The sequence below is a fragment of the Panthera uncia genome (genome assembly GCF_023721935.1).
Source record: "Panthera uncia isolate 11264 chromosome C1 unlocalized genomic scaffold, Puncia_PCG_1.0 HiC_scaffold_3, whole genome shotgun sequence".
Classification (NCBI taxonomy): Eukaryota; Metazoa; Chordata; class Mammalia; order Carnivora; family Felidae; genus Panthera; species Panthera uncia.
The window spans coordinates 64,591,053-64,618,445 of record NW_026057584.1 but is presented as its reverse complement, the minus strand read 5'-3'; the positions used below and the strand labels follow the sequence as shown (position 1 = coordinate 64,618,445).

At 36.7% G+C, this 27,393-nt stretch overlaps 1 protein-coding gene across 1 annotated transcript in view; it reads left to right on the top strand.

Annotated features, from left to right (window-relative positions):
- Positions 1–27,393, top strand: part of XIRP2 (xin actin binding repeat containing 2) — a 72,993-nt gene that overhangs the window by 20,855 nt on the left and 24,745 nt on the right. The window contains exons 2-3 of the mRNA XM_049615548.1: positions 3,838–3,998; positions 8,610–8,747. Coding sequence (XP_049471505.1) covers positions 3,942–3,998; positions 8,610–8,747 — 195 coding nt within the window. The 5' untranslated portion in view covers positions 3,838–3,941. The remainder of the gene's footprint in view (positions 1–3,837; positions 3,999–8,609; positions 8,748–27,393) is intronic.

The window sequence follows — 27,393 nt, the reverse complement described above, 5'->3', positions numbered from 1 at the left end:
AAGAATTCTTTCCCTAATAATAGAAGCTGTGAAATTAGAAGAAAATCGAAGAGTGTATTAATTACATTGACTATTTCTCATTGTTTTCTACATCTGACTTCTTAAAGCTATTATTTTGCTCCAAGGAAACACAGGATGCATAGGATGCCAAGGATGCATGGTCATCCTTCTGTGACTGACTACAGGCATGTGAATAATTGGTCAAGAAAGGAAGAGCATTCTATCTTCTATTGTACTACTTTGCTTTTTTTTTAGTGCTTTAAACACGGACTTACCATATAAAGTAGAATTCAAGAAGACATAACAAGTTCTGTAACTGGGCAAATTTTATTGGTTGATTGATTTAGTCACTTTGTTTTTAAAAACTGCAGAGGAAAAGCGCATGTTTGGAGAGCGAGAAAATAGATCTGTAGTCACATGATTTAAGTCTCGTGATTTAAGAAAATAGAAAGTGGATCTATCTGTAGTATATTACAAAAAATAATAACATAAGTATTTTTCCTAAGAACCTCAGAATTCTTATAAAAGACATTCTTATCCTTGGTGTGTTATAGTTTTCATGGTAACACCTCATAATTTTTTGTGTTTTGTTTTCTTCCAAAGTGCTTACTTATTATATGTTCTTTCTGCTTTATAGGATTTATTCTATTATGCAAAGAATGAACATTTGGGGTAGATTAGCAATTATTTTCTCATCAGCAAACAAAAGAAAACGTTCAATATTTAGGGTGCAATGGAGTCTATGTCCAGCTATGCCATTAACTCTGGAGATTTGGGAGAATTCACTGAACTTCTTTGGATTTTCATACTCATCTGCACAATGAATTGCCACTAAGCCCCAGAGACAAGTCACTTCTAGTACAATGATTTTGTGATCTTAGTATTTATAATGCCTTCTAACAGAAATAGTCATTTGAAGAGTTTGTTTTTTCCCTTCCTTTTTCACAGACCACTTTAGCCTTATGGCATGTTCTTACATAGTCTGATTTACATACTTACAGGTATGCAAATTTCCCCCTATTTTTCCATAGGTGTTTTGTGACAAGAGCATCTTTATTTGTTCTTCTTTGTCACCTCTCTCTTTAAAGGTTCCCTAAACTCATTTTACACTGTTCTCCAATCTCAATTGCATTCAAGCCTTCTGAAATAGATCAGGGGACAAATGTCCCTGTTTTTTTCCTCACTTATCCCTAGGAAAGAAGCTGTCTTTTCAACCTTAAAAAGTTACATCCAGTGTCATCAGTTTCTTTTTTTTTTTTTTTCAACGTTTTTTATTTATTTTTGGGACAGAGAGAGACAGAGCATGAACGGGGGAGGGGCAGAGAGAGAGAGGGAGACACAGAATCGGAAACAGGCTCCAGGCTCCGAGCCATCAGCCCAGAGCCTGACGCGGGGCTCGAACTCACGGACCGCGAGATCGTGACCTGGCTGAAGTTGGACGCTTAACTGACTGCGCCACCCAGGCGCCCCGGGTGTCATCAGTTTCAAGATAGGAGCAGACGGATACACTGCCTTATAGTACACTGGGCAAGAAGCATCACCTTGTTTTTCAGATGAAGAAATTGATAGGTATTAACTTAGAAGGTTAGGAAACAATATGGACACGGTTTGTTAACTCAAGTAAGTTTTCTACTCCATGACTACCTGTGTGGGCAAAGTTACAGACAGGAAGGAGAAATGGAGAGATTAAAATGTAGTGTCTTGTCTGTGATCCAAATGAAAGGCCATAAGGCAATGGAATACAAATTTCTTAATAATCAGGTCACTGATTTCCTGACCATTAGTCTTGGGCATTTCGCAGTAGGATGAAAAATGATAAAACTCAAATATTTGAAAAGTAAATACCATCTGTAAATTTTAGCAAAAATAAACTGTGACTTTCTGTCAAGATAAATAAAAGAATGACATCTTTTATGAATAATACACAAAATGAAATTTGGGTGTTAATGTGGAAAAACTTTAGGGAGTCATGTTCAATAAAATCTATATAGTAATCATTCACAACAAAGTAATAGTACAGTTGAATATAAACTGAATTCGTCTGTGCAGATAGATAATCCACAGGGGAAAATAGAGATGTATTTTCTTTATCATGTGGTATGGGAGAATGTCTTCTTATCGGAATCAACTGAAGGAATGTACTTTTGTATGAATGTGAGGTTTTGAATGACAGGTGAATTTCAAAACTAACTGACATTTGTTATGAACAAATCAGTGTTGTACAATCATAGCATTCATAATCACAACTTTGTATTCCTGTATATTTTGTATTTTTGAAAGCATTTTAAGTAAAACATATTTACAATTTTAACTGAAATATATGAAAATGTTTATTTGAGTAAGAAGTCTCTGTGGAAAACCAGATACTCAGGGAGCCAAAACACAAATGATTTTTACTTTTTTCTGATCACATAGGTTGCTCTCAACTGCTATTGTATACATAAACCTTAACCAAAAGGATTCTATAAGATGGTTCAATGTGGGAGCTGGGGGAGGAGGTATGAAGAATAGAAAAGAAAAGAAACAGCTTGGTTATCTGTTACCTGGGATTGTTTGGGCCATGGTCTACAGTGATGAAATCAAACCAATCCAAATAAAGTATACCAATGAGCCCTGTTCTACGAGCTCCAGAAAATACCAGCCCTAAGATGAAAGGCAGGAGGTGCATGAATGAGTAATGAATATATATGCATCCATGCATATGCATGTGTATATGTGTACGTATATATACACTGATTGGTCCCAGAAAAAACCCTTGCACTGATTTTGGAATTAGAGTTCTTTAACAGTGAATAGTAAACCATCAAACAAAGAACACTAGATTAAATACGAAAATCTAATTTTGAGACCAGCTATGGCACATATAACTAAAAAACCGTGGAGAATCACATAACCACGGAGGGCCCTTGTCTTCCTTTCACATAAGGAAACATTTAGACATGTTTTCCTATGCCAAAAAGGAGCTTGTTAGATTAGGTAAGACTATATGATATTTAGGACCTTTCTGTTTCTAACAACTGTTATTCTGTGATCATGCAATCAGTCTTTTGCTCTGTTTCCAAATATGTAATTCCTGTTACCCTGTATTTTTGTCAAGTAGATGGCTTAAATGGGGAAATATCAGGCCATCTGAAATGGGTGACTGACAAAGATTTTTCTAAAGTACTATTATTTCTTTCTCATGTATTACAGGTCTCTATGAATAAAGGAAATAAATCCACAGTCTATAATTCTCATGGCAATCGCTTATTTTGGCTAGATCCATCTCCTGAGTGTTAGGGGTGGGGAGACAAGCAAAGAGCAATTTTTAGACATTCTAAAGATTTGGTCCACCCATCACATCTGCCTCTAAGTAATTGTGTGATCATGGGAAAGTTTTTTAACCACTGTGACTCTCCATTTTCTTATCTATAAATTTTAGAAAATAATAGCACCTACCTCATGAGGTTGTTAAACAAGAGAAGCAAATGAGAAAATGCTCTTACTGCATTTAACCTAAATTCAACCCACGGTGCCTCAGGAATGTTCATTATTAACATCATGAAGCTCTTAATAAATCACTGTCTTTCATCAGAATAATCACAGGAGTAGGAGGAGAGACAATATTTTTGTTTGATGTTCTCATAAGCATATGCTTCTGTAGAGGCATTTTGTAGCTTTGCTTGAAAGCCTGAAGAAAAGAGGGAGACTGTGGAACATTGCAAATACAGTGTTGTGAAATGATGCAGTCTGCTTTATGAGAGCAGATATTTTAAATGCCTTTACTGTTCATAAGGTGATGGTATTTTCTTTTCAAAGCCTGAAACATCTATCTGAGCGTGCTACATTTGTTTGCAGTGACCGTTGGCCCTAATAAGCCTGCCAGTGGGTTTGCAGAAGACAGTGCTGCACAGAGCGAAGGTGTGTCAGACCTCCAGGAGGTGGTGTCCTTGAAGGAGCGGATGGCGAGGTACCAGGCTGCTGTTTCCAGGGGTGACTGCCGCAGCTTCTCTGCCAATGTAAGCTGCTCCTGGTGGTTTTGCATTAGGCAATGTGCTTTTTGTCTGCCCTTCGCACACTCTCCTTACACTGTAATGCAAGAATACCACTGGGTGGTGGGATAAAGCAGAGAAAGCACATAGTGTGAATCAAAGGCAAGGATGTGAATTGAAGCTTCAGTGCTGCTACTTACTAGCTGTGTGAATTTGGGCTACTATCTTAACCCCTCCCTGAGCTTCAGTTTCCTTAACTGAAAAATGGGAATAGCCATCTACCACAGAGGATCTTAGAGAGAAGTCAAAGAGATAATTTACGTGTAAGCCATAAGGCAGAGTATAAATGTGTTATTATTGCCATCATTATCATTTAACCTATAGCTATTCTCCTCAGGAAGGTTGGGAATTAATTTCAAATTTTAATAATGTGGGTCTGCATGCCGCCCTCCTTGGTCTCATGTATAGTTCATTTAAATTCACTGGCAGTATAAATTTTTTTTTGCTTTTCTCATTTCTCTGTATGCACTAAATCCATTAGGAGTAGCTTAATCAACATAGAAATGAGGGAGATTAGCAATGTAGGCACTCTGCTAAACCAATTATGATTATAGGAAACAGCAGGATTCAGTAGGACCACCAATTTTAGAGCCAAAGCATAATAAAGTCATATTCAAAAGAATTTGTTGGGTTCTATCATCTGTGGCCTTCAATCCACAGGGTTTGATGAGTCATTTTATTAGTAGCAGCTTTATAGCTTAATGGAATATAAGGTTACTCTTTTATAATTATAATCTCCAAATTAGCAAAGTTGTTCATTTAACCAAAAGAGAAAGAGAGAGAAAGAATAGCCAAGAAGGGTGGCGTTCTAAAATAGCTACTCTTAACATTCTTCTTTACAAATTATTTAGAGACAAGGCTGACTGTGCCAAACTCATTAACAATATTGTAATTCTAAATGACATTTAAGTTTTTACATAGTCATTAAAATCCATTTTAGATGCAGCACGGATTTTGAATGAATGTACAGAAATCACAGAAGTAGCTAGATCTCTTCCAAAATAAATAGTATCACTCCAGTGCCTCCTGCCAGTCCTCTTAGATAGCACCCCCTGCTGGATCATTAGGGAACTTTACTACAAATTAGTGTTCTAAATTGGAGAAAAGATTCTTGGGGAAACAGACTGATTTTGAAAGTACCTAGTGAGAGAAGGGTTATTTAGTAAACAATTTTTTTTTATTTTGGAAGACTTATCTTACAGGCACTGGGAGAATACACCATAAGACAAATTTGTATTTATACTGTGCTAAAAAACAGAATATTTAAATCGGGCACTAAGAAAACTAAATTATCCCACTGTTTAATACAAACACACAAAAAAAATGTTAATGCTATTATGAAGGTAGCCTACATATAAATAATTTAATAACACTTCTCTGCTTGTTTTGGCTCAGGTCATGATCTCAGGGTTGTGAGATTGAGCCCTGCACTGGGCTCTGCACTGGGCATGGAGCCTGCTTAAAATTCTCTCTCTCCCTCTTCTTCTGCCCCCCCCCCTGCTCTCTGTCCAAAAAAAAAAAAAAAAAAAAAAAATCATGGAAACTGCCATTAACAACATTTCTGTCTACACAAAAAGCCCATTAGTTTATGTGCATAATCTGGAAGTCTCTGATTCAGCCCCAAACTGAATCCATTATATTTCAGTCACATTGAGATCAGTTTTTGATGATCCTAGCCTCAGCCAGATGGCATTTGGTTGAACCTAAATAAAAGTCATGCCCATGGAAAGGCGATGGTGTGGAGAAGCACCCTAGAAGAGAAGGGAGAGGTAACATTTGCTAAGCAATGAATTAAAATGCCAGATTCTGTGCTATGCAGTTTTACTTCCTTTATCTTTTTTAGCACTCACAAGAAATATGTGGAAAATACATTGTTTTCCCAGTTTATAAGAAATAAAACCGAGGTTCACAAACTCTGGTCTAAGGTTTTAAGTGTCAGAACCGGGATTAGAATTACTATTTGTCCAATTCCCCAATTATGTTATTTCTACTATACCCTAGAACCCAAGGCCAGTTCTTCGCAAAGAAAATAGATGATTGTGTAATGTATTCACCTAGGTAAGTGTTAGGTAGCTAAATTACTTTATTATTAAAATAACTTAATTAGGTTCTGTGTTAGGTATTTAAATCAGTTTGTCAATAAAATGGCTTAATTATTATGGGCATACCCATTAGATTTCAAATCTTATTTGAGTCTGAGATTAAGAAACATTGAATAAGGATCAAGATAAAAATGTTTAATACAAACAATCTAAGTTATGTGGTCATTGACAATAACACGGGTTAGTTGAAATGTACAGTGCATGGGGCCAAACAAGGCAAAGGCACAGGGATGCTCTCTCCACCTGAGCAAGGAAACATCACTCTAGCTCGTGACCACAGACCGCTCCTTGAGCAGGTCCTGCCATCTCACATATGTAAACCTTCATTTACAAGCTGAGCTGAATAAAGAAACCATATCACCACCACTGAACTACAGCTCAACGGACTTCCTCACTTAGGTGGGTGAGTGGCAACAAGACTGTATAATAGTAGTACTCCTGACAAAAATAACCAACTGTATGCATTTTTGCACATGTAACATGGTCTGATTCCAAAGCGCAATGCGAAAGGAAAGGAATGGGTGTATTTGGGGGTTTTGAATCCATTTCGTACATGAGAAGCAACACGTTCAGTATCAGAACTGATATTTTTGTGAAAATGCACTTACTAGGAAAGTATTCAGTCATTAACATAATTACTGAGGCTTATTAGATTAATTTACACACGATTTGGGCATTGTTTATAGTTGTTGGAAAGAGTGGGCTTTTTCTTAACAATAATTGCCTTAATTTCCATAATTTAATGCTCTTATATTATCTATGTCTGATCAATCAAGGAAGGCCATTTATGTACATTAAATGGCAACGGGGAAAGGTACAAGAAATATCGTGGCCTTAAATCACCCTTTCCCTTCTTTATCTTAAATTTCAAAATAGATGTCATACTTTCTCATGACCTTAACATGTATCAAATGGCCGTAACTGGCCGGGATTTATATTTGAAGTTTGTTGCAGAATTTGATAGAATATATATCTAAAACATATAAATATACATTTTTATCCTTCTTTCCATACAGCAGATAGCATATTCTTAAATATTGGATAGTTCACAGAATTAGGTCAAGGTTATGAACTTGCTAAAGCAACCACTTGAAATTGCTAGTAATTCAGATAATCCTGAGTACTAACTCACTCTCCAATATTTTGGAATTTAGGAAAACCCACGATAATAGTTGTATTTTTAGTATCAGTTTGAGAAACTACATATATGGGTAGAGATTCCAGGATCCCTGGAGTCCACAGTCCATGTTATGGGAGCCTCAGCTCACAGGTATCCAGTTACTTTCAGGTCTCAAGGCTTCAAGGTTATGTCAGGACTGGGCCAGACCTCAGGAGACCTCCCTGTAGTTTGAAGGGTTGCTGAATCTCTTCCCAGTTTTAAGCAGCCCTCCAAGCTTCCTAGAGGAGGGCTGGTTGGCATGGGGCCTGTTTGCTTGAGAGTTATCATCCCATCTGGGTTAGAGTGCCTGCTAGGCTGAGGAGTGTGTTGAATCATCAAAACCAAAGCCCTTAAGTTTCTACACTTCCCACAGGGGCATGAGATCTGACAAGGCTCCTCAGTGTTTTTCAAGTTGTTCCAAATGATGCCTATTGAATTAGGCTTTCTATTCTGCAAAATGTCAATGATAGCCTAGAATTTTTCTGACGTTAAACCCTCTGATTCTCACACAATGCTAAAAGCTGAGTCCTGGGGTATGCCAGTCCCGGAGGAGTTGTTTTTCTGCCTGCCCTTTACTACTAGTGATTAAGACAAACAGCAGTCATTAAAACAGACAGATAGGGGTTCAGATTTCAGCTCCTACACACACCCCAGCTATGAGAACTTAACAAGTTGTCTTACTTCCCCAAATATCAATTTCCTCATTTTAAAATGAGGCTAAATGCCCATATCTCACAGGAGTTGGAGAAACATCAAATGACAAGATATATGCAAACACATAGAAATCACTCAGCACTAATATTAAGTAGTTGTTATTATTACTAATATTGACATTTTTGCATAAGAGAAAATTATTTTGTTCGTGTTTAGTGATTTAAATACATTTTGGAATGAGTCAAATGTTTTAAATATTCTGAATAATGTGTTGCCTATGTAGATGTTTAGGATTTTAATGACAACCTTACTGTGGGTTAAAATTGAATCCATTGTTCTAATTTCTACTAGTCTGAGTATTATTAGAGAAATACATTCTACAGGTTTAATCTCCAGATATCAAAATCTATCTGAGTTGAGGAGAATTAACTCAATATTTTTAAGTTCCCTCTGACTTTATCAAAAGACTGATAAATGAGAAAACAACACGGAGAGATTATTTTTATTAAAGTTTTCTATAAGGGCCTACTGAAATAACTGTGTATTGTTATATTTTTTAATATACCACCCATCAATAATTGTCAGCGATAAAAAATAATAGCTTGCAAATCCCATCTTGAGCAGATCTAAAACTGAATCTTCCCTTTTCTTAAATCATCTTAGATGATGGAGGAATCCGGAATGTGCACGGTGCCTGGTGGTTTGGCCAGAGTGAAGAAACAATTTGAGAAGGACAAAATTGCTTCTTCTTGTAATACCTTGTCTCAGTACCAATACCAGCACCAGAAAAGATCTGAGCAGGTAATACTACTACAGGTAACGGATAAATCACATAGGGTTGAAGTCCTCTCTTCCACAGCCAACGTAGAAAGCCCCCTCTTTAGTGGCACATTTATTTTCATTACTCATTAACAAATATTGTAATTTTAAAATGCTTCAGAAAATCATCTTTAAAGCATACCACTGTACTGATTCCCTTACTTGGAGCATTTTTCTAGGGCACCATGCTGGAATATTTTTCTTCTCAGCTTCTAATGTTTCCTGGGTTAGTCAACAGGTAAATAGAAATGTTGAGAGCAAAGTTTACATTGAGCCTCTGCTTCTAGGTTATAATTCATGATAAACTATCTGCTCGTTGTTTGGACAGATTAAATTTGAAGCATTATTTAGCTGATTATTGTGATGAGTTTTCTGTTTTCCTTAAAATCATCAAGAATTGAGTAGTAGAACCCAGATGTTATATAAAACTGCATAATGCAACTTCTACATTTTATCTGCTATAAAAGATTTTTTTTTCCCATTTCATTCCTCCATTATCATATATCACCAAATATTGTCATGGGTTATGATGATTTTTGAATGGGAGAATCCCAGTAATAAAACCCATTAGACTTAGCTCAGCACTTTGAAAAACAGTAATTGCACTGTGAACAGCCGTATTTAGGTCCATGTTTTCCACGAGGAAGAGAGTAACTTCTAAAATTTTGTGGTGGAAGATAAAAGGTTGTTTTTTGTTTGTCTGTTTGTTTGTTTGTTTGTTTGAAGAAAAATCCCTAGGATATTTGGAGTTACCTAAGTTTTCAAAATGAAGGCAATTGCGTGTGTATCATATGTGTGTGGGGGAGGGTGGAAGAGGTAGGGGGGAATATAACAATAGAATGATTAAAAATCTGATATGTAAAATAGTATTTGTTTTCTTTTTCTGGCTCTGTCTGAAAAGTAAAAAAAAAAAAATGTGCAGTCTAAATAGCTCAATAAATTTATGGTACGATTTATTTTAACTTTGCCTAGTAGAAACAAAATGTAAATAAGAAATTAAGATTGGATATACTTGTGGTCCAATATATAGGCATTGCAACATAGGAGTCTTTAAGTGAGTCAATTGTGTGTTTACTTGAAACTGATCAACGATACAAGGTGTAGTTATAATTAACAACTTAAGTAACAAATTCCACATAGAAATGAATTATGTACAGATCCTTTATTTTGCAGGGAAATATTGTGATTGAGTGTAAGGGCTATGGGACTTAAAGATCTCAGTTTAGAGGCTGCCAGACCAGCTAAGTGACACAGACCTACAGCCACCTTCATGGTGCATGGCCCTAAGTGATTACTCAGGGCCCCATTCTCAGAAGGCCCCTGCACTTAGCTTAACGTTCTGCTGTCATCATCTTGAAATTCTTAATAATTTTTGAACAAGGGACCCAATTCTGGCATTCTCATTTTACACCAGTTCTGGCAAATTATGTAGTCCGTGCTACACAAATGAAATTCATCACCTCTCAACTCTCAGTTTCTGATCAATTAAGATGGGACAACTGATGAGTGATTTGTCCATCTCATGAGGTTACTGTGGAGGTCTCATATGACAAAGAGCAGCTTCCGTGAAAGTATTTCAGTATCCGTGAAACTTGAAATCAGATAGGACTCCTTCATATTGCAAGAGACACAAAGCCCAACCCAAAGTGGCATACACCAAAAGGAACATCACAGATTCACAAAAATGCAGTCTTGTGGAAGGGAGATTTGGTGTCAGCTCTGGTAGCTTACTAGAGCAGCTGGCTTGCACCAACTCTCTGGTTATTAAATTTTTAGGAATGTTGCAAACCAGATGAGATCACGTAAATAGCTTCAAATCAGCCATAGTGAGAATATTTATACTAGAGAAATTGGCAAATGCAACAAATTAGGGGTATACAGTCTTTCATTCTCTCTTCCTTCTTTTCTCTCTTTTTTTTCTTGAGAACCCATTGTTAAGTATGTATTTCCTTACCATTAATGTAAGGGCCCAACGTATGTCCATAGCATAGTAGCTAAGAGTGGGTCCAAATCCTTACTCCCTCATCTATTAGTTGCATAACATTAGGCAAGTTCCTTGATTATAATGTCAAGATTATAAATGTACCTACCTCATAAGTCTGTTAAGAGGATTAAATGAATTATATTTGTAAAGTGTTTAAGACTGTGCCTGGCCCACTGTAAGCACTATACAGTGTATCACCTTGATTATATTTCTTTTTTTTTTTTTTAACCTCACCTCCTCTGAGTTAGCCTCATTCTCACCCAGATTTCCCTCAGATAATAGTAAAAAACATGCAGAGAAAAAATAAGATCCTTTTCCCAGAAGTTTCAGGAACAAATCTTACTGCATCTAATTGGCTCTAAATGAACATTCATGCTTTTCCTAGAACTAATTGCTATAGCCAGGGGATGGTGATTGGTGGAAGCCTCTGTACCTGTTTACCTAAATGGAAGTTCTCAGCATTCAGTTATCAAGGGAGAATACGTGGATACTGGGTAAAAGCAAAACCAAACAGCAGCAACATATAAATGTTTTATGGATATATAGATACACACACACACACACACACACACACACACACACAAGCTCCTTGCAAATGTAGTCTATTATTATAAACTGTAGTCTGGGCTCTAGCACATGAAATATTAATGCATGTGAGTCTAATAAAAAACGTACACTAAAAGGCTGAATATCTGCAGGACTCTGGGCCTATCGTGACCTCTCTGAACTTCAGTTTCATTATCTACTTTGAGACATGCTAATTATCCCCAATAATTCCATGGGGAATGACTACACCTAGGTCATAATGCTACGTAATATAAATAACATAAAGGAAACATGTTAGAATAAATGAGTAAATGTCTTTTATTGAAATGTATGCAAGTCTGTAGGAGGATGAAAGAAAAAAGTCATCCGTACCTCAGAAAATGAAATAATTTATAATCCTTATTATGTGGATCCTGAGAAACTTAACAGAAGACCATGGGGGAGGGGAAGGGAAAAAAAAAGTTAGAGAGGGAGGGAGCCAAACCATAAGAGACTCTTAAAAACTGAGAATAAACTGAGGGTTGATGGGGGGTGGGAGGGAGGGCAGGGTGGGTGATGGGTATTGAGGAGGGCACCTGTTGGGATGAGCACTGGGTGTTGTATGGAAACCAATTTGACAATAAATTTCATATTAAAAAAAGAAATTTGAGATACATGTCAATTTTGATTAGAGAGAGGAAAATGTAGAAAAATCATGTATTAGATACTCACTTAAACTTTTAAAGCCATCAAATGCATTCTAAAACCTGCTTCTCTTATCAGCAGGGATAGAGGACATTCACAGGTAGAGGCAGATTGTTGATTCGGTTTTACCTAAGCTGTTGTCCACCCAGATGTTTTCAGTCTTTGCTTGTTGAAAGTACTTGACATTTATCTCTCTGCAAAATCTGTCCCTGGCCAAAAAAAAAAAAAATTTTAGCATGTAAAAATTAATATTAATTTGAAAATTAAGTTTGATTAGAGTTAAAAGACAGAACATTTGTTTTGGATTTCTGACAGTAGTCAGGGTCACAATTAGTAATCCTATAAGGTGTAATAATTAAGTTCAATCTGCCTTTTTCCTTTCTAATGTACTGAAGTCAGATGTTTCAGGGTACTTAGCTATTTGGTAACCATTTGTCTGAGAAATCAGCAAAGGGGCTAAACAAGTTTAGAAAATTAAAGTGTCTCTCAAATTAAAGATCCCTTCTGTCTGCTGATTGATCAGACTATTTTATCAACCACCCTTTATTCAAAAGGGGTTCTGGAGGCACCTGGGTGGCTCCGTCGGTTGAGTGTCCAACTTTGCCTCAGGTCAGAATTTCATGGTTCATGGGTTCAAGCCCCACATGGGGCTCTGTACTGACAGTTCAGAGCCTGGAGCCTGCTTCAGATTCTGTGTCTCCTCTCTCTCTGCCCCTCCCCTGCTCATTCTCTCTATCTCTCTCTCATTCTCTCTCTCTCCCTCCCTCTGTCAAAAATAAATAAATTAAAAAAATTTAAATGGGGTTCTGAAATAGAAAAAAAGGAGGTATAAAATATAGGAACATTCATTTCTGCCAGACATTTAAAATTTGAGATAATGTCATATTTAGATATGCTAGATTTGTCATGCTTTATGGTTCTGTTTAAGTTAGTAGCATCACTGCTAGCCTATGGAGTATCCTTATGTAAATTAGAAAAGGGAGCCACTCTGGACAATCAGACCCGCTGAGTGAGGGAAGCATGGGACAAGGGTTCAGCTTCTCAAAAGAATGTGTTGGGGAAACTTTATGTAATCCATTCCCATATTCTTTTTTTTTTAATTTTTTTTAATGTTTATTTATTTTTGAGAGAGAGATAGAATGTGAGTAGGTCAGGGGCAGAGAGAGACACACACACAGAATCCTAAGCAGGCTCCAGGCTCTGAGCTGTCATCCCAGAGCCTGACATGGGGCTCGAATTCACAAGCTATGAGATCATGACCTGAGCTGAAGTCGGACGCTCAACCAACTGAGCCACCCAGGCGCCCCCATTCCCATATTCTTAAAAGGGTGACTTGAAATATGCTGGAGAAGGTATTAGAATACATGTGTTTTTGGTGTGAAACTGCCATCATCTCTTTCTGAGTTCATTTTCACTTGCCCATTCTGTGGTTTCTGTCTTTTCAGGACTTTCTTTTTCTTCTTTTTTTCCCCTTTTTTAGCAGCTGTATTGAAATACAGTTTGCATACCATAAAATTCACCCACTTTGTGTGTACAATTCAATGGCTATTTAGTATATTTACAAAGCTGTGCATTATCACCGCAGTCTAATTTTACAACATTCCCATCTGCCCCCCAAATAAACCTTGGACCTATTAGCAGTCTAAGACATCCCCTTTTGTGACATATTTTCACACTCAAGGTTTGGCCTTCATCTTCTCATATGAATTTCTTCTTTGTTTTCTGTCCCCTATACTTATGCAGTACTGAGTAACTCTGTGCTTATTAATTTTGAAGTCCTGGAAGCCTTTACTTTCCTGGGGTTGCTTGGTTTGCTTCAGTTTTGTTTTCTAAGTGGCTTAAGTAGGAAAGAGCAGATGGAGCTCCAAAAATTTTGGAAGTAATCGGTGCAATACAGTGCTTAGGTAATTGCTTTTATGTGAAAATGGCTGCACTAAAATCCATGTCAAGAGTGTGAAGTATTCCTGACCTTTGCTCCCTATGGCCAAGTCTCATGTGGACAGGAGAAAGCTGCAACACAGTGTGTGTCTTTCTACATATATCTGCTGTTTCAAATATCCTAACATAAACATTAGCACTCGGTAAAATTATGTGGATTTGGAACAATCCCTAGACAGTTTTAGGCTGACAGAAAACATTTTTGACAGCTTGTGACAGATATAATCTGACATCTGTGTGTTTTAGACTCTTTAAAGGTGACCCATAATTATTTTCTAGCAGACTAAACATATTTTTTATCAGCAAAATGTCCACGTTGCAAAGCATTTCTCATATAAGTGCTTTAAAACTACCTTTAGCTTTCTGCCACGTAATAATTTTTCAAGGTCATGGATTTCTATCATCAGTACCAACCTAACCTAGATCTCTATCAACACATAAGGTTGTGATCAAAAGCATGTCTTATATTGTCTTTTAATTGGGTATGCTATTTTTTAAATAACCATTACAACTTAAAGTAATCTCACTTAAACTGAGAAAGCTTGAGTAATGCTTCAGCCTGCTGGTTCTAGAGCCAGACAGCCCACGTTATCATCCTCAGAGTTAGACATCTGATCTCTTCTATAAAATGAGGATGAAGTAACAGGTGTGTTTTAAGAATAAAATAAGTTGGTCCTTGTAAAATCCTTCCTAAAATGTCTGGCATATATGAATCGTTCAATAAACATCAGCTATTATCATCAGCAGTATTGCCACTAAAGCCCAGAAAGCATAATCAAGTGGTAATTATTCTCAAAGGAGAATATGATTCGTAAACATTTTATGTGCATGTAAAGAGACAAAGGAGAATGACATTGTTCTTTGCCTCACACCTCACACGCCTCAGCTTTTTTTTTTTTTCCTTCAGTTATTTGGCCCTTGGAGACAGAATCATTTCCCAGGAGCTCATTAATAGTAATTAAAGATTAGTTTAAAATTAACATCCCTCTGAATGCTTTGGGCATATGTTGCTCTGGAGTAGTCAGTAACTTTAGTGCATATTTTAAAAATTGTAATAGCAGGTCTCCTTTTGAGGAAAAGTGCTTAACCCCCACTATAGGAAACGACAAGAGGAGGGGATGTCCGGGAGAGCGAGGAGAGGAGTATGTGTAGAGCGTATGTTGCACAGGTCCGCTGCAGCCTGGGTTGCCATTATGAATAAAGCCTGTGTTTCAAATGGGAGCAAATGAAGAACATAACATTTGCTTTGGAAGACTGCTTTATTCGCGGTATTGTGACACGATGTACTGAGAGGAAAATATAATTAATATACGAATTGAATCGGGAAAAACAAACAAACAAAAAGAATATCCTGCTTGAATAAATGAGGAAAGGAGAAAGAGTGGGGGCCGTGTTGAGTTGTTCTGCTTCCACGAGGGCTGTGATTTCTCAGCTTGTTCTAGCTAATGTGTGGAAGGGAGAGGGAAATATTTGGAAGCCTACTGTGTGACATTTTCTGGTTTGTGCACTTGAAACACTCCTCCAATTGTCTGAATGAAGGAAGTATAGCAAGTAGTTGTTTGTTTGTTTGTTTGTTTCACGATACAGTGCTAAGATCTACAAATACTAAGAAATAAGGGCTCCTATTTGCCAGAAAACTGTTTCTTTCCCTTTGACACCAGCCAGGGAATCATCCTGACCTTTCTCCAAATAGGCCAACCAATACACAGAAATTTCCCACAGGCAAACCATTTAAACTATCTTCTACAACTCTTTCTCAGGGCCTAGTGCTGAGTGAGCTTTGATAATGAAAAGAACACAATGAGATTAATTTTTGAATGCTGACTCAGAATCAGAAGACTGAGTGTTTGCTAAATAAAGCAAACAATAAAATAAGGGCCTCAACCAAGTGAGGTCTGTAACCCACTAGCAGCCAGACCTGCACAAGCTGGTTTATGCAGAATTCAGTTCACTGGAGTACTTTATTAACCAAAACATTCCAATTCCTGACACCATACAGCAAACCAGCTTTGCTCTACACTAATTACTCAGTTTCCTTTTCAATTCAGCAAGAAGTAGAAATTCAATCTCTGATCCACTTGTGGGTTTGGAATGCATACTTCATAAATGGATTTTTTTACCTCTACTTTTGCATTCAAAACCCTCTCTGTTATGCTCAAGATTGCCCGTTTTATTACTGCTTTTCGCACCTGTGCCCTGGCCTCTGCTGCCTTGCCACCTTGCCGCTGGTGGCCTTCCCATTAACTCCGTCTCCATCTGCGTCTCTTCTCTTCCTACCCATGTCTTGGGGGAATCCCATTGTTTTTTCCTCAGAAATCGAAGAAAAAAGAATTATATTTTGTAAAAAAAAATTCCTTGCTCAAGTTGCAAAGTAAATTAACTGCAGTGAGTACTGCTTGCACCAACTCTAATGAAAACAAAAGCAAAAAACACAAACTAAACTCCAGAAGAATTTGTATTTCTCAGGATGAAAGAAAGAAAGGCTTTTCCTACAGGCTCCAACCAACCCTGCTTCCATAAGGCCTATATGAGCGTGACTTGTCCAGAAGTGCATCCCACACTCCTTATGAAGCCGCTACTATCCCCGGCTTCCCTCTTTGGGGGAACAGGGATGTAGTGGTGGTGGGTTTCAATGAGTCCTCTGTCTACTGGTTTCTACATCACCCAGAACCAGAAGCAGGGCATCTTTTCAGAGCCCTTGTTTCCTCCTACCTCTTCTCTGACTAGATAAGGATTTAGAATCACATCATTCTCGCTATTAGGCTGGGCCATGGAACCTCTGAGGGAACTCAGGTTACCTAAGTCACCTCAGTAAGGTTAGTACACTGGAACTCCCCAGGCAGCCCAGGTAATTCTGATTAAATTGTTCTGGTGTGTGGTCAGGGATCAGGGAATGGTATAGTTCTAAAAGTGATTCTTTCTTTTTTTTTTTTTTTAATTTTATTTATTTTGAAAGAGAGAGAGAGAGAAAGAGAAAGAGCACGGAAGGGGCAGAGAGAAAGATGAGAGAGAGAATCCCAGTCAGGCTCCGCACTGTCAGCACGGAGCCTGATGTGGAGCTCAAACTCATGAACCATGAGATCATCACCTGAGCTGAAACCAAGAGTCAAATGCTTAATTGACTGAGCCACCCAGGCACACCCACCCACCCTGGGTGAATCTGATGTGCAGCAAAGAACATGGTAGTACAAACCTGGGCCAGGATTTGTTATCCTAGAGATGACTACTCCCCTCTTTGTTTCTCATCGGAGGCTTCTTCTCTACCCACCTCACTCTTCTGCAATCTGATAGCAGGACCCTCCTATTTATATTGACATTTCTCTTGAGATGCCTACATCTCAAGTCAAAGAACAGAGCAGGGACTGTGGAGAACAGAGAAAGCAAGGGCTGAAGGAAATCATGGTGAATATAATAAATGTCAGCCAAACAACCAATTTACTCATACTGCCAAGTCCCATTAGCTCCTTCGTTAATGGCAGACAATATTGAAATGCCATTATTTGTGTATATACAAAGATATATTTGAATATTTAAAATAACCTAAATAATTTAATGATATAAATGAACTATGGAAAGATATATCAAAACTTTTAAAATAAAATGAATTTATTAGCTTACACCACATTAATGTACCAATAATTAATTAAAACTGAGACTTAACTCATTACTGTCATCTTTTATCAGAAAATTTTAATTTTACAGGATTATACGCAATCTGTACACCTAATATCTCTTCAGTTTGTGCCTTTGCTATTTCTATACAAATATTATTTTCTGAAAGACACAGGATTTAATTATAAAGTGATAAACTGTGTTAAATAATGCAGTGAACCTACTCATAGTCAGTTTGGCTCCTTACAAAACTAAACCAATGTGTGTTCTTTCCTGAAGACACAAGGAGTGCCCATAAAGTACAATAAGACTATTGTTTGTGATCTACTGACATGAATTGCATTACTTTGGAGCCACAAACTATAACTCTCAACCTCTGCTGTCCCCAAATGAAGTTGATGGCAATTGCTAACTGTGCTGAGGCATGACCATAAAGTCTTAGTCATGGTCCCTTTGCAACTTCCAATTTCAGCCTCTTTCTGCAGAATCTGTTGGTCTATGAGTTCTCCTTGTAGCACAGAGAGGGATTCACTTCTCCCTCCCCTGTAGCAGTATTGCAGGACACGGAAATGCATCATTATAAAGGGAAGCTCATTCTAATCCCACACTATGAAGACATTGGCAAAATGTTTGCCTGGGTCCTTTGTGGAAACTGTCTTCTTGGTGAAATAGCGCATCTGTCCAGTGCGTGCATTCAGCCTGGGATCCTTTATTACGCTGTTAATAACTAAATGAGCTAATCCCCCTGGCGACGTGGAGGGGTTTAGCAATTTTATCATACGGAGGGGGCCCTGGCACTACTTCTCAGGCTGTCAGAGCCTCAGTGGTGAGTAAAAAAACCCATAAGTAAGACTGAGTTGCAAGCACAGATTCAAGTGCTTTAAAAAAATCCTGACTTGGTTGCTTTTCTTTCTACGATTCATCTTACTCATTCTCCAAAATAGAATTTGTAGGAGCAGTGTTTACCCCTATTATTGGAGTACCATTTCCACAGCTCCTCTTCTTCTTAATGGTTCTGTGGGTTTTCTGTTTCTGTAAAGCTATTTGTTCTTATAGAACCCATTTTCAATTTCATTTGCAGAAGACAAGTGCACTTACAGATACACCCTTCACTCCTTTCAAGTAAAATGAATTGGGATTGCTTTAGGGAAAAGGAGTGGTATTGTTCTTATCTAGGGGCCCAGGGTTGTTGAGGGAGTGTCACCTGGCCCCTTGCCCACAAAACACAAAATCACAGCCCAGAGTTTCATGTTCCCAGTGATCCCCAAAAGTATGTGATGTTGATGAAGATGTAAAACACAGACATGTTGACACAGAGGAATTTTATGTTGTCTTGTATGGGAGGTGGTGGACAGGGAGGGAAAGCTGGAAGAAGGAATGCAGTTATGTGGCCCCTCCTTCGATTTGAAGTCTCATATTAGTTTAAAAATAGAAATGTACTCTTTGTATAATTACACTTAACAGAATTCTCAAATATAGAAACAATATATTGTACTAGTTAAATTTGCTTTATTTTTAAATTGTTAGAATGGCAAGCTACAGAATTTTAAGTTCATAGATTTTGCTATTTTTTGAGGAGCAAGGAAAATTATAACAAAAGAAACCTTTAACATTATAGAACCATCATGCTTGTAGAACTTTGTAGAAGCTGCAAAATGTTTTTTCCACATAGTCACTTGTATGAAAATGGGTGCTTTCTGTAAGCACTTGACATGAGGTATTATTAGCTCTTTCTACTTCTGGGTCTAATATTTCTCAAAATAAACCCATCCTCATGAATCTTTGAAAGTGATTAGATTGAGTCAAGCTTGTCTATTCTTTTGCATGTTCATTTATTAGTTTGAAAATTACAAATTATCATAACCCCCACCAAAAAAAAAAAAAAACCTGGGAAAATACAAGCCTGAGAAAAGGAAGAGACATTAAAACATTCTGTTCTGAGTACCATGCTCTTGCAGAGGTACTATCTGGGATATTGCTTGGGAAATTTATTTTTTCTAGCTTCCATGCAGATCTCAAGATCACAGCACTTGGAGTAAGATTACATCTTATTCTAACAGCCTTTTTTTGTGTGCTTATTCTTTATCCCTCTCTGTCCATAGTCATCTACCATGGATGCATCTCTTTAGGAATCAGCTGAGGCTACTTCATTTCTGACCCAACCAGGAGGACAGGGCGCATTATATACCAGCCACCAGATTGATACCAACAGGGGGAGCCAAGCGCTCAAACTATCTTCTTTACCCTGGTGGAAATACCAGGAGTGCTAAAGACATTATCCTGCTACGGCTTTTGAAATTCATTGTCTTCAGAGTACAAATTGGAAAAATTGAATACTAAAATTCATCATATCACACGATGTTTAGAAATATTTGGGGGAGATTTGGAGGAACTTTGATGAAGTCAGTACTTTAGGCTGGGGTTCAGTTTGTGGGACTTTATCATAAATATTTTGTGCTATTATTCTAAAAGTAACAACAGTCCCCCCAAATTATATTGTCTTTGTTTTTTTCTTTTGGAGGATCAAACACAGGAATTTTCCCTTTTTTCCCCTCAACTCCTTTTCCTCCAATGTCCTTATTTTTCTGGGCCTTTTTCATTACTGTGGAGGGAATTATGATATTGACAAAGTATACCATCTGAGTAGAGAAAATAGACAAAGAAAAGTAGCAATAATTTGTGGGGAGGAGGGAGTGTAAAAAAGTTATCCATGAGAAACTTATAGACACACACAAAACTACTTTTTCTATATTAGAACCAAATGTAAGTATGTTGATTTGTCCCTCTAAAGAGTGGTGAGACACAGTATCATTTCTCACAAAATGCTCGTTAAATCATTTAATAATCACGGCTCTGTGTTTGGCACTTACACTCAGTATAATCTCTCTTCTTATAATCTTGAGATATGTGGTCAAGTATTTATCTTCCAGTATTTCATAGACCACTATACTTGAAATGTTTTAAAGACCTGTCATTCCTTTTTATCAATGACTGTTTGCGTCTCATCTGCCCTGATCCATCCTTATAGAACAAACCTAATCTGCAGTTATGAGCCTCCAGCAAGTGGCTAGGTTTTCTGTCCTTTGCAGTGCACTGGTATTGATAAGTTTAATTGGGAGGAAATCCATTACAGATCAAAGAGTATGTCCTTAAATTTCATTTCATCCGATTTTTTTTCTATAAATCTATAGGAGTTAAGTGGCTCAATTTTTATTAGTTGTTGATATTTTTTATGTAAAATGAAACTACTTAAGCATATACTTAAAGCAAATAGTCTGTGGTCCTTTTTAATAAGAACCTCTTTTCAATTTTGACACCCCTCAAACTTCTGGCATTGATTTTTTTATTTGTTGAGTCTTGGCACTTGATGACCAACATTATACTAATAGAAAAGATGGTTCACTGAATCACCAACCCTAAAAGAAAGGAAAATGTGTAGTTACCTGCTATAGTAGCGAAAAGGAAGTATATTTTAGTGAAAGACCCAGTGGTTTTTTTTTTTTAAGAATTAATGCACAATACAAATCACTGCAGTTGATTATTTTTTGGATTCTTTGAAGGCATCTCAGAATTGTGCAGTTCTTCAGCATAGTTAACTGGTTGAAGATAATGCCTCTCCTTTCTTCTTATCCCTACTTCAAACGCACTCTAAGCACATAATATAAGCGAGTTGAATACATCACTTACTGCTTTTAGGTGTTAAAAACATTGGTTCAAAATAGCTGGCTGATGAAATTCTTACAAAAACACTATATTCATGGTATATGTTTATTGTCTTTAAAATTTTGCGTAGCGTTCTTCCTTCAATCTCTTTTATTACATTCATGTGTAATCATCATGTAGAATTAGGAATGGTAGAATTTTAAATGACTTAGACATTATACAAGTGTGAAGAGCCTTGCACATTTCCTTTGTGTACAACACTCAATCAATGGTAGCCCTTCATATCTATCTCCTACCGTGGTTCCCCACTCTCTGTCCAAGCAGACTACAAATGAGGCTTCTAAGTGAGTCTGAAATTAGTTATGACTTATTTACCTGATTTGTCACTTGAATTGATGACAAACACCAGCCATAATGTAATATTCCTATCTGCCACTTCAATCTCTTTCCATTCCCCATATTGCTAGTAGATATATTTACCAGTGAAATTGCAACTAGTTATCCTTTTATTTTTCCCCATTTTTCCTTATTTTGAAGAAAACCCAAATGATCAGAATAATTCATTTGTAACCATAATTAATAATTAACCGACTTTGGGGCACCTGGGTAGCTCCGTTAGTGTCCAACTCTGGATTTTGTCTTGAAAGTGAAGCCCCATGTCAGGCAGAGCCTGCTTAGGATTCTCTCTTTCTCTCTCTCTCTCTCTCTCTCTCTCTCTCTCTCTCTCTGCCCCTCCCCCACTTTTGCTCTCTCTCTCTCTCTCTCTCTCTCTCAAAATAAATAAACATTTAAAAAAATAAGAATTACACTGCTTTGTTTGCACAGAAATGCAAACAGAAATGCTTGCATCAGAGCCAAATCTGTTTTATTGGGCTTCTTCCTTTTATTTGGAATTTACATAAAAATTTGAAATGTCATTACTCCCAATGAACAAGACTGATGGCCATAGAGACTCAGAGAGATAGTAAAAGAAGGAGGCAGGTTTGTATACCATGAACTCTTTATGACCTCTTAGCAGGCAAATTGTACTGTCTCAAAGTCATCCTACATGTACTTGTAATGTCATATGGAACATACATTGCCAAGAAACAGGCCCAATTCTATTCCATTATAAGACATAAATAGTGTTTTCTGTGTTATCTGTTGTCAAAAGTAAATACCTATACTTGTGTTTTTAACTGGTTTACATTTGGTTAAGAAGACCTCAGTGTTCATAAATAATACCTTTTTTAGCAGAGGTAATGGGCACTTTTCATTCTTTTTGACATCTGAAATTCCTTCTATACTTGGGAACTCCTCTACCCAATGAGGCAGAAGCGGCCTCCACTAGAGAAGCTGCAAATACTATACACTTATTCTCCTAGACTTGCCGGATTCTGGGACCTATGAACTAGACTGCACCAATCAGATACTCCAACTGAGACTTTGCATAAAGAAGTAATGAAATGACATCAGAAACAGGGACTGTGTTGGAATTAATTTTAATTATGGCTGGTGGCAGGAGATCAGCTACATTCAATTTCAAGAAATAACTATTCTAGAAGCAGCATCCATTATATAGTATTGATAGCTTTGGCAATGAACGTGTCTGGTGTTCAGTGTCAGCAGCATGGGTGCATTCACCAGACGGTTCTGCAGCATTACTCAGCTCTGTTACCATCTATAAAATCTCCAAGTCTTATTTTTGGATATCTTGGAAATTCTATAAATTCCACTCCCCACTTCTGCTACCCAATGTCTCTTTACCAAATTACCTTTCCTGTTTCAATCAGTCAGACTCTGATGGTTGAAACTGAGAGTTGTGATGAGATGAAAAGATATGTAATCTACAAATATTAACATTTCTTAATTTATTGTCTACATGAGAGTCATACAACAGGACTTTTAGGAAAGAGTTAAGTGTAGTAAGAAATGAGTAATTGTAGATGAAATCACTATGAACTGACTCTTCACTGGGTATCAGTTCATGAAGATGAACCATAGAAAAACTGAATAGGTGATCACAAAGGCAGTCTCTGGCCATGTCTCTGTAGAGTATTTCCATGTCCTAGCAGCCAGAATCATTTGGCAGAGTCATAATATGCACAGGCACTTTTTGCTTATCTCTCTTTTAATAAACCACCCAAATCCACTATTTCTCTGGTGGGGAAAAAAAAACAAACGTATGTATTAGAACTTGTTTCTTCTTTAGTTTCTGGGCTTTGTTCTGTAATGAAAAATTCATGGTGAAGTTCGATGGTAAAATTCACAGAAAAGCCATAGACAATCTACTTTCATCCCATACTTTTTTTTTGCCTTGTTTACTGTGTAAATAGCTGGCACAAAGTAAGTGTTCAATGAATGTCTGTTAGGTAAATATAGCACACACTAATGTAGCACTCATGAGCCAGGTGTTCACATATATTAACCTACTTCCTCCTCACAATAACCTTATGAGACAGGCACTGTTATTATTGCCTTATTAGTCCTTTGTATTTGGGGGTAGGGGGAAGAGGACAAGAAATGGACCCACTGAAGATCTAACTAACTTGCCCAAAGAAAGTGAGCAAACGTGGTCCTAACTCAAGAAGAATGACTCTGGAGTCTGTGCCGTGTGTGTGTGTGTGTGTGTGTGTGTGTGTGTGTGTGTATATATATATGTTTTATTCAGCTCATAGTCATTAAGCACCCACCATATGTCAGGCACAAAAATTCAATGATGAGTATATTATTTTGCCCTCAAGGAGCTCACTATATCAGAGAAATAGACATATAACAAAAATTAAAGTGCAATTATTCTGTGATAGAAAATATAAATGAGGTTTGTTGGGACACAGGAGGTGACAGAAATTACTCTGAATGAAAGATGGTCAAGGAGGACATGTGAGAACAGAGAATGCTCCTGCTGAGATTTGAAATAATTTTTTCATGAATATAGAATTGCATTCTAGGCAAAAGGAAGATCTTACACAAAAGGTAAAAAGAGTATGATATATTTGTGAATACAGTGAGGCATAACTGAGGCGTGAAGTTGGAGATGCAGGCGAAGCCCAGATAATAAAGAAATTCTAAGTTATGTTAAAGAACTGTTACATTTTTCTAAGACAATCAAGAGCCATTGAAGAAACTTAAATAGGAGAGTAAAATGAATAGATATGCACTGATGAAAGATGTTTCTGGCTAACTAAGACTGAAATAAAGGGGGTCAAGTTTAGATGGAAGAAGAAAAGTTGGGAGACTACTGAAATAGATTAAATATAAGGAACTTAAGTGGGTCAAAAGTTTAGGCTAAAGAGGGCATGGACTCAAGAGATCATTAAACATAGAATTGGCAGGGCTTATAAATCTCTTGGATATTGTTGAGGGAGGGTTGGTAGTGAAGAGGTAGAATTCTTCTGTTTCTTTATTTTGGTTTGCATTAATTAACAGATACATGTAACCTCTGGTTTTCTTTTTTCTCTAAAATATTTTCATTCTTTTTGCAAGTTTTTTTATTTATAATTTCATTGTTTCTTGAGACTCTAAGATTTAGCCTCTTTTATCATACTTTTGTGTTTATTTATATCCTAGTGCTTCTTTGGTTTTAAGATGCTTTATGTCTATGTTGATCTGAAATATTGTATACGTACATATATCTTTAACATACATCTACATAAAACTTCTAGAGGGCATCCTTTACAGTAAATTGAATGTTTATATGTATCCTGCTTTTTGAGTTTGTCAAATAAATACTGTTATTTATATAACAAATATGTTTGATGGCCCAGTTGAGAGTGTATCTTTTATATGTTCTTTTTATGAATCTTCAGCATTTTTGGAAACAGGAATATGGCCCTATAAATAATATTTTTGGAAAGAAGAGGCAGTCAGAGTTCTTGCAGTCAAAGCTGGCATTGCTTATTCAGAAACCTCTTTTTGAAGTCAAATATTTCTACTTTTAAGTGTTTTTTTATTTAAAAAGTTAGGTTTTGCTCTTGGTAGCTAAATAAGACAAAAGCATAATTATTTTCAGTGAAAAAAAGGTGAAATTAATTGAATGATAATACTTCTCCCAGATATTTGTGTAATAAAACTACATAATTCATGCACCTGTATATATTACAAACCTTGCCTCAAGAGAATTTCAAGCTGAGACTTTTTACTCTAATATATGAATATATTTTTATATATTGTACAGATACAGCGATAGATGGATAGATGATTGATAGACATTTAAGTACATTGAGATATAATTATAGAAACTTTTATTAAAACAATGCTGACAATGCCTAGCACAATGTGATGGAGATCATTGGTACTCAAGGGCTGTTAGTTGAATAAATGCATAGGTGAACCTATATAAAATCAAACATGCTTAGGGATGCAATGATTTCCAAGGAAAAAGTCACTACCTTATCTTAAAAGATTTTTTTAATATTTTGCATTAGGATAAAGTATTGTCTTTCATTGATCATAAATATCTCAGCTTGCTTTCTTCATGTCATAGTAATTCTGCTCAATGTATTCTGTTTCTAGATGATGCCTGACAACACTTCAATTTCATCAACACAGTGAATACTAATTCACTAAAAATAAATACATCCGTCCATACGTACATACATACATACATACATACATACAAACTAGTCTATTTAGCACCATGAAGATCATTTTATAAAAAGGCTATCTGAGAATATATTTTTCTGTTTTTAAAGGTTCTTTCCCTTTCTGTATGTTTGTTGCCTTTATGCATTCTTTGTTTTCTTGGTACAGGCTTCTCCTCCTAAGATGCCAAATACTCCTTATGGCATCACAGCACTGCCATGTTCATCCATAAATGTTCGGATCACTTGCAGTGTTACCAAGGGGCCTCTTTCTGAGAACACTTTGTAAAGTGATTGACATGTTATTGTTATACACATCAGCTTCAGTAATTCCACCAATTATGAAATGTTCAGTATCAAAGACTGTCAGCCAAAATACTAAAAAATAAAATCAGAGGATTATGTGGAAAAAGTTTAGAATCTCAATTTTTAAACTAGATTTAAAATTATAAAATTTTCACACTCTTGGAAAAAAATATGACTATTTGCCTATGCACTTACTCCTTGATATTTCAGGGCAAGGGGGGAGGGATCATCTACTGTCTGCCAGATGCTAAACATTGAGATTCGAGGATACAGGGGTTTAGTTAAAGGAGAGATTCATATTATAAAATAATGGCTATAAAATGTGATAGGCAGATAATAAAGATATCTACAGAGAGGATGGAAATACAACAAAAAAAAGAAGCAGGAATACGTAACTCTCTGTAGAAGTTTTCAAACAGAAAATAATTTTTGAGTCGTGATTTCAAAACTGTATAGTGAATGTAGAAAAGCCTGAACCTGAAGCTCAAACCCTAGGGAAATCAAATTTTATATTGTAAATTTTTAAAGCAAATTTTTATAAAAAAAAGAAAAACTCATGGCAGAAGAAACACATCTGAATTTGAATATATCCAAATCTAGAGAAACAAAATATATCAACTAGAAATTGTTATGCTCATCACTTAAAAGGAAGAACTGATTATTCTTTCAAACCTTGAATCCATTGACATTTTTGCTAACATAAATAGCACATTTTTGGTATTATGTCTGTTTGACAAAGATACAAATAGCATTAAAACATCATAACTATTTCTAGATTTATTAAAAATGAGATTAGTGGTGGGTAAAATAGCTAAATTATTGGCATTGAGCATGAACTTTTTTTCCCCACCATAGTGAGGCAGTTACTATGCACTATTTTGCCAAACTTTCATCACATTTTGTTTTATTGAGTATACTCCTAAAAGTCACAATAATAATGAGTCACCATAAAAAAGTTGGTCCTACTCTTTCTTTACTCAATGCGCTAGAATGAGTTTGAATTTTTAAATCTTTTTAAATGTGTATTTATTTTTGAGAGAGGGAGCACAGCAGGGGAGGGGCAGAGAGACAGGGAGACAGAACCTGAAGCAGCCTCTAGGCTCTGAGCTGTCAGCACAGAGCCCAACATGCAACTCAAACCCATGAGCCATAAGATCATGACCTGAGCCGAAGTCAGAGGCTTAACTGCCTGAGCCACCCAGGCTCCTGAGTTTGAATTTTTATTGGTACAAATGTACGACATTTTTTCCTATAATGATAGTAAGTTGGGTAGGCAGGATGTGATGTCTTTCCTGTGCTGGAGAAATCTCCTTAGAAGAAGTATATATATCAA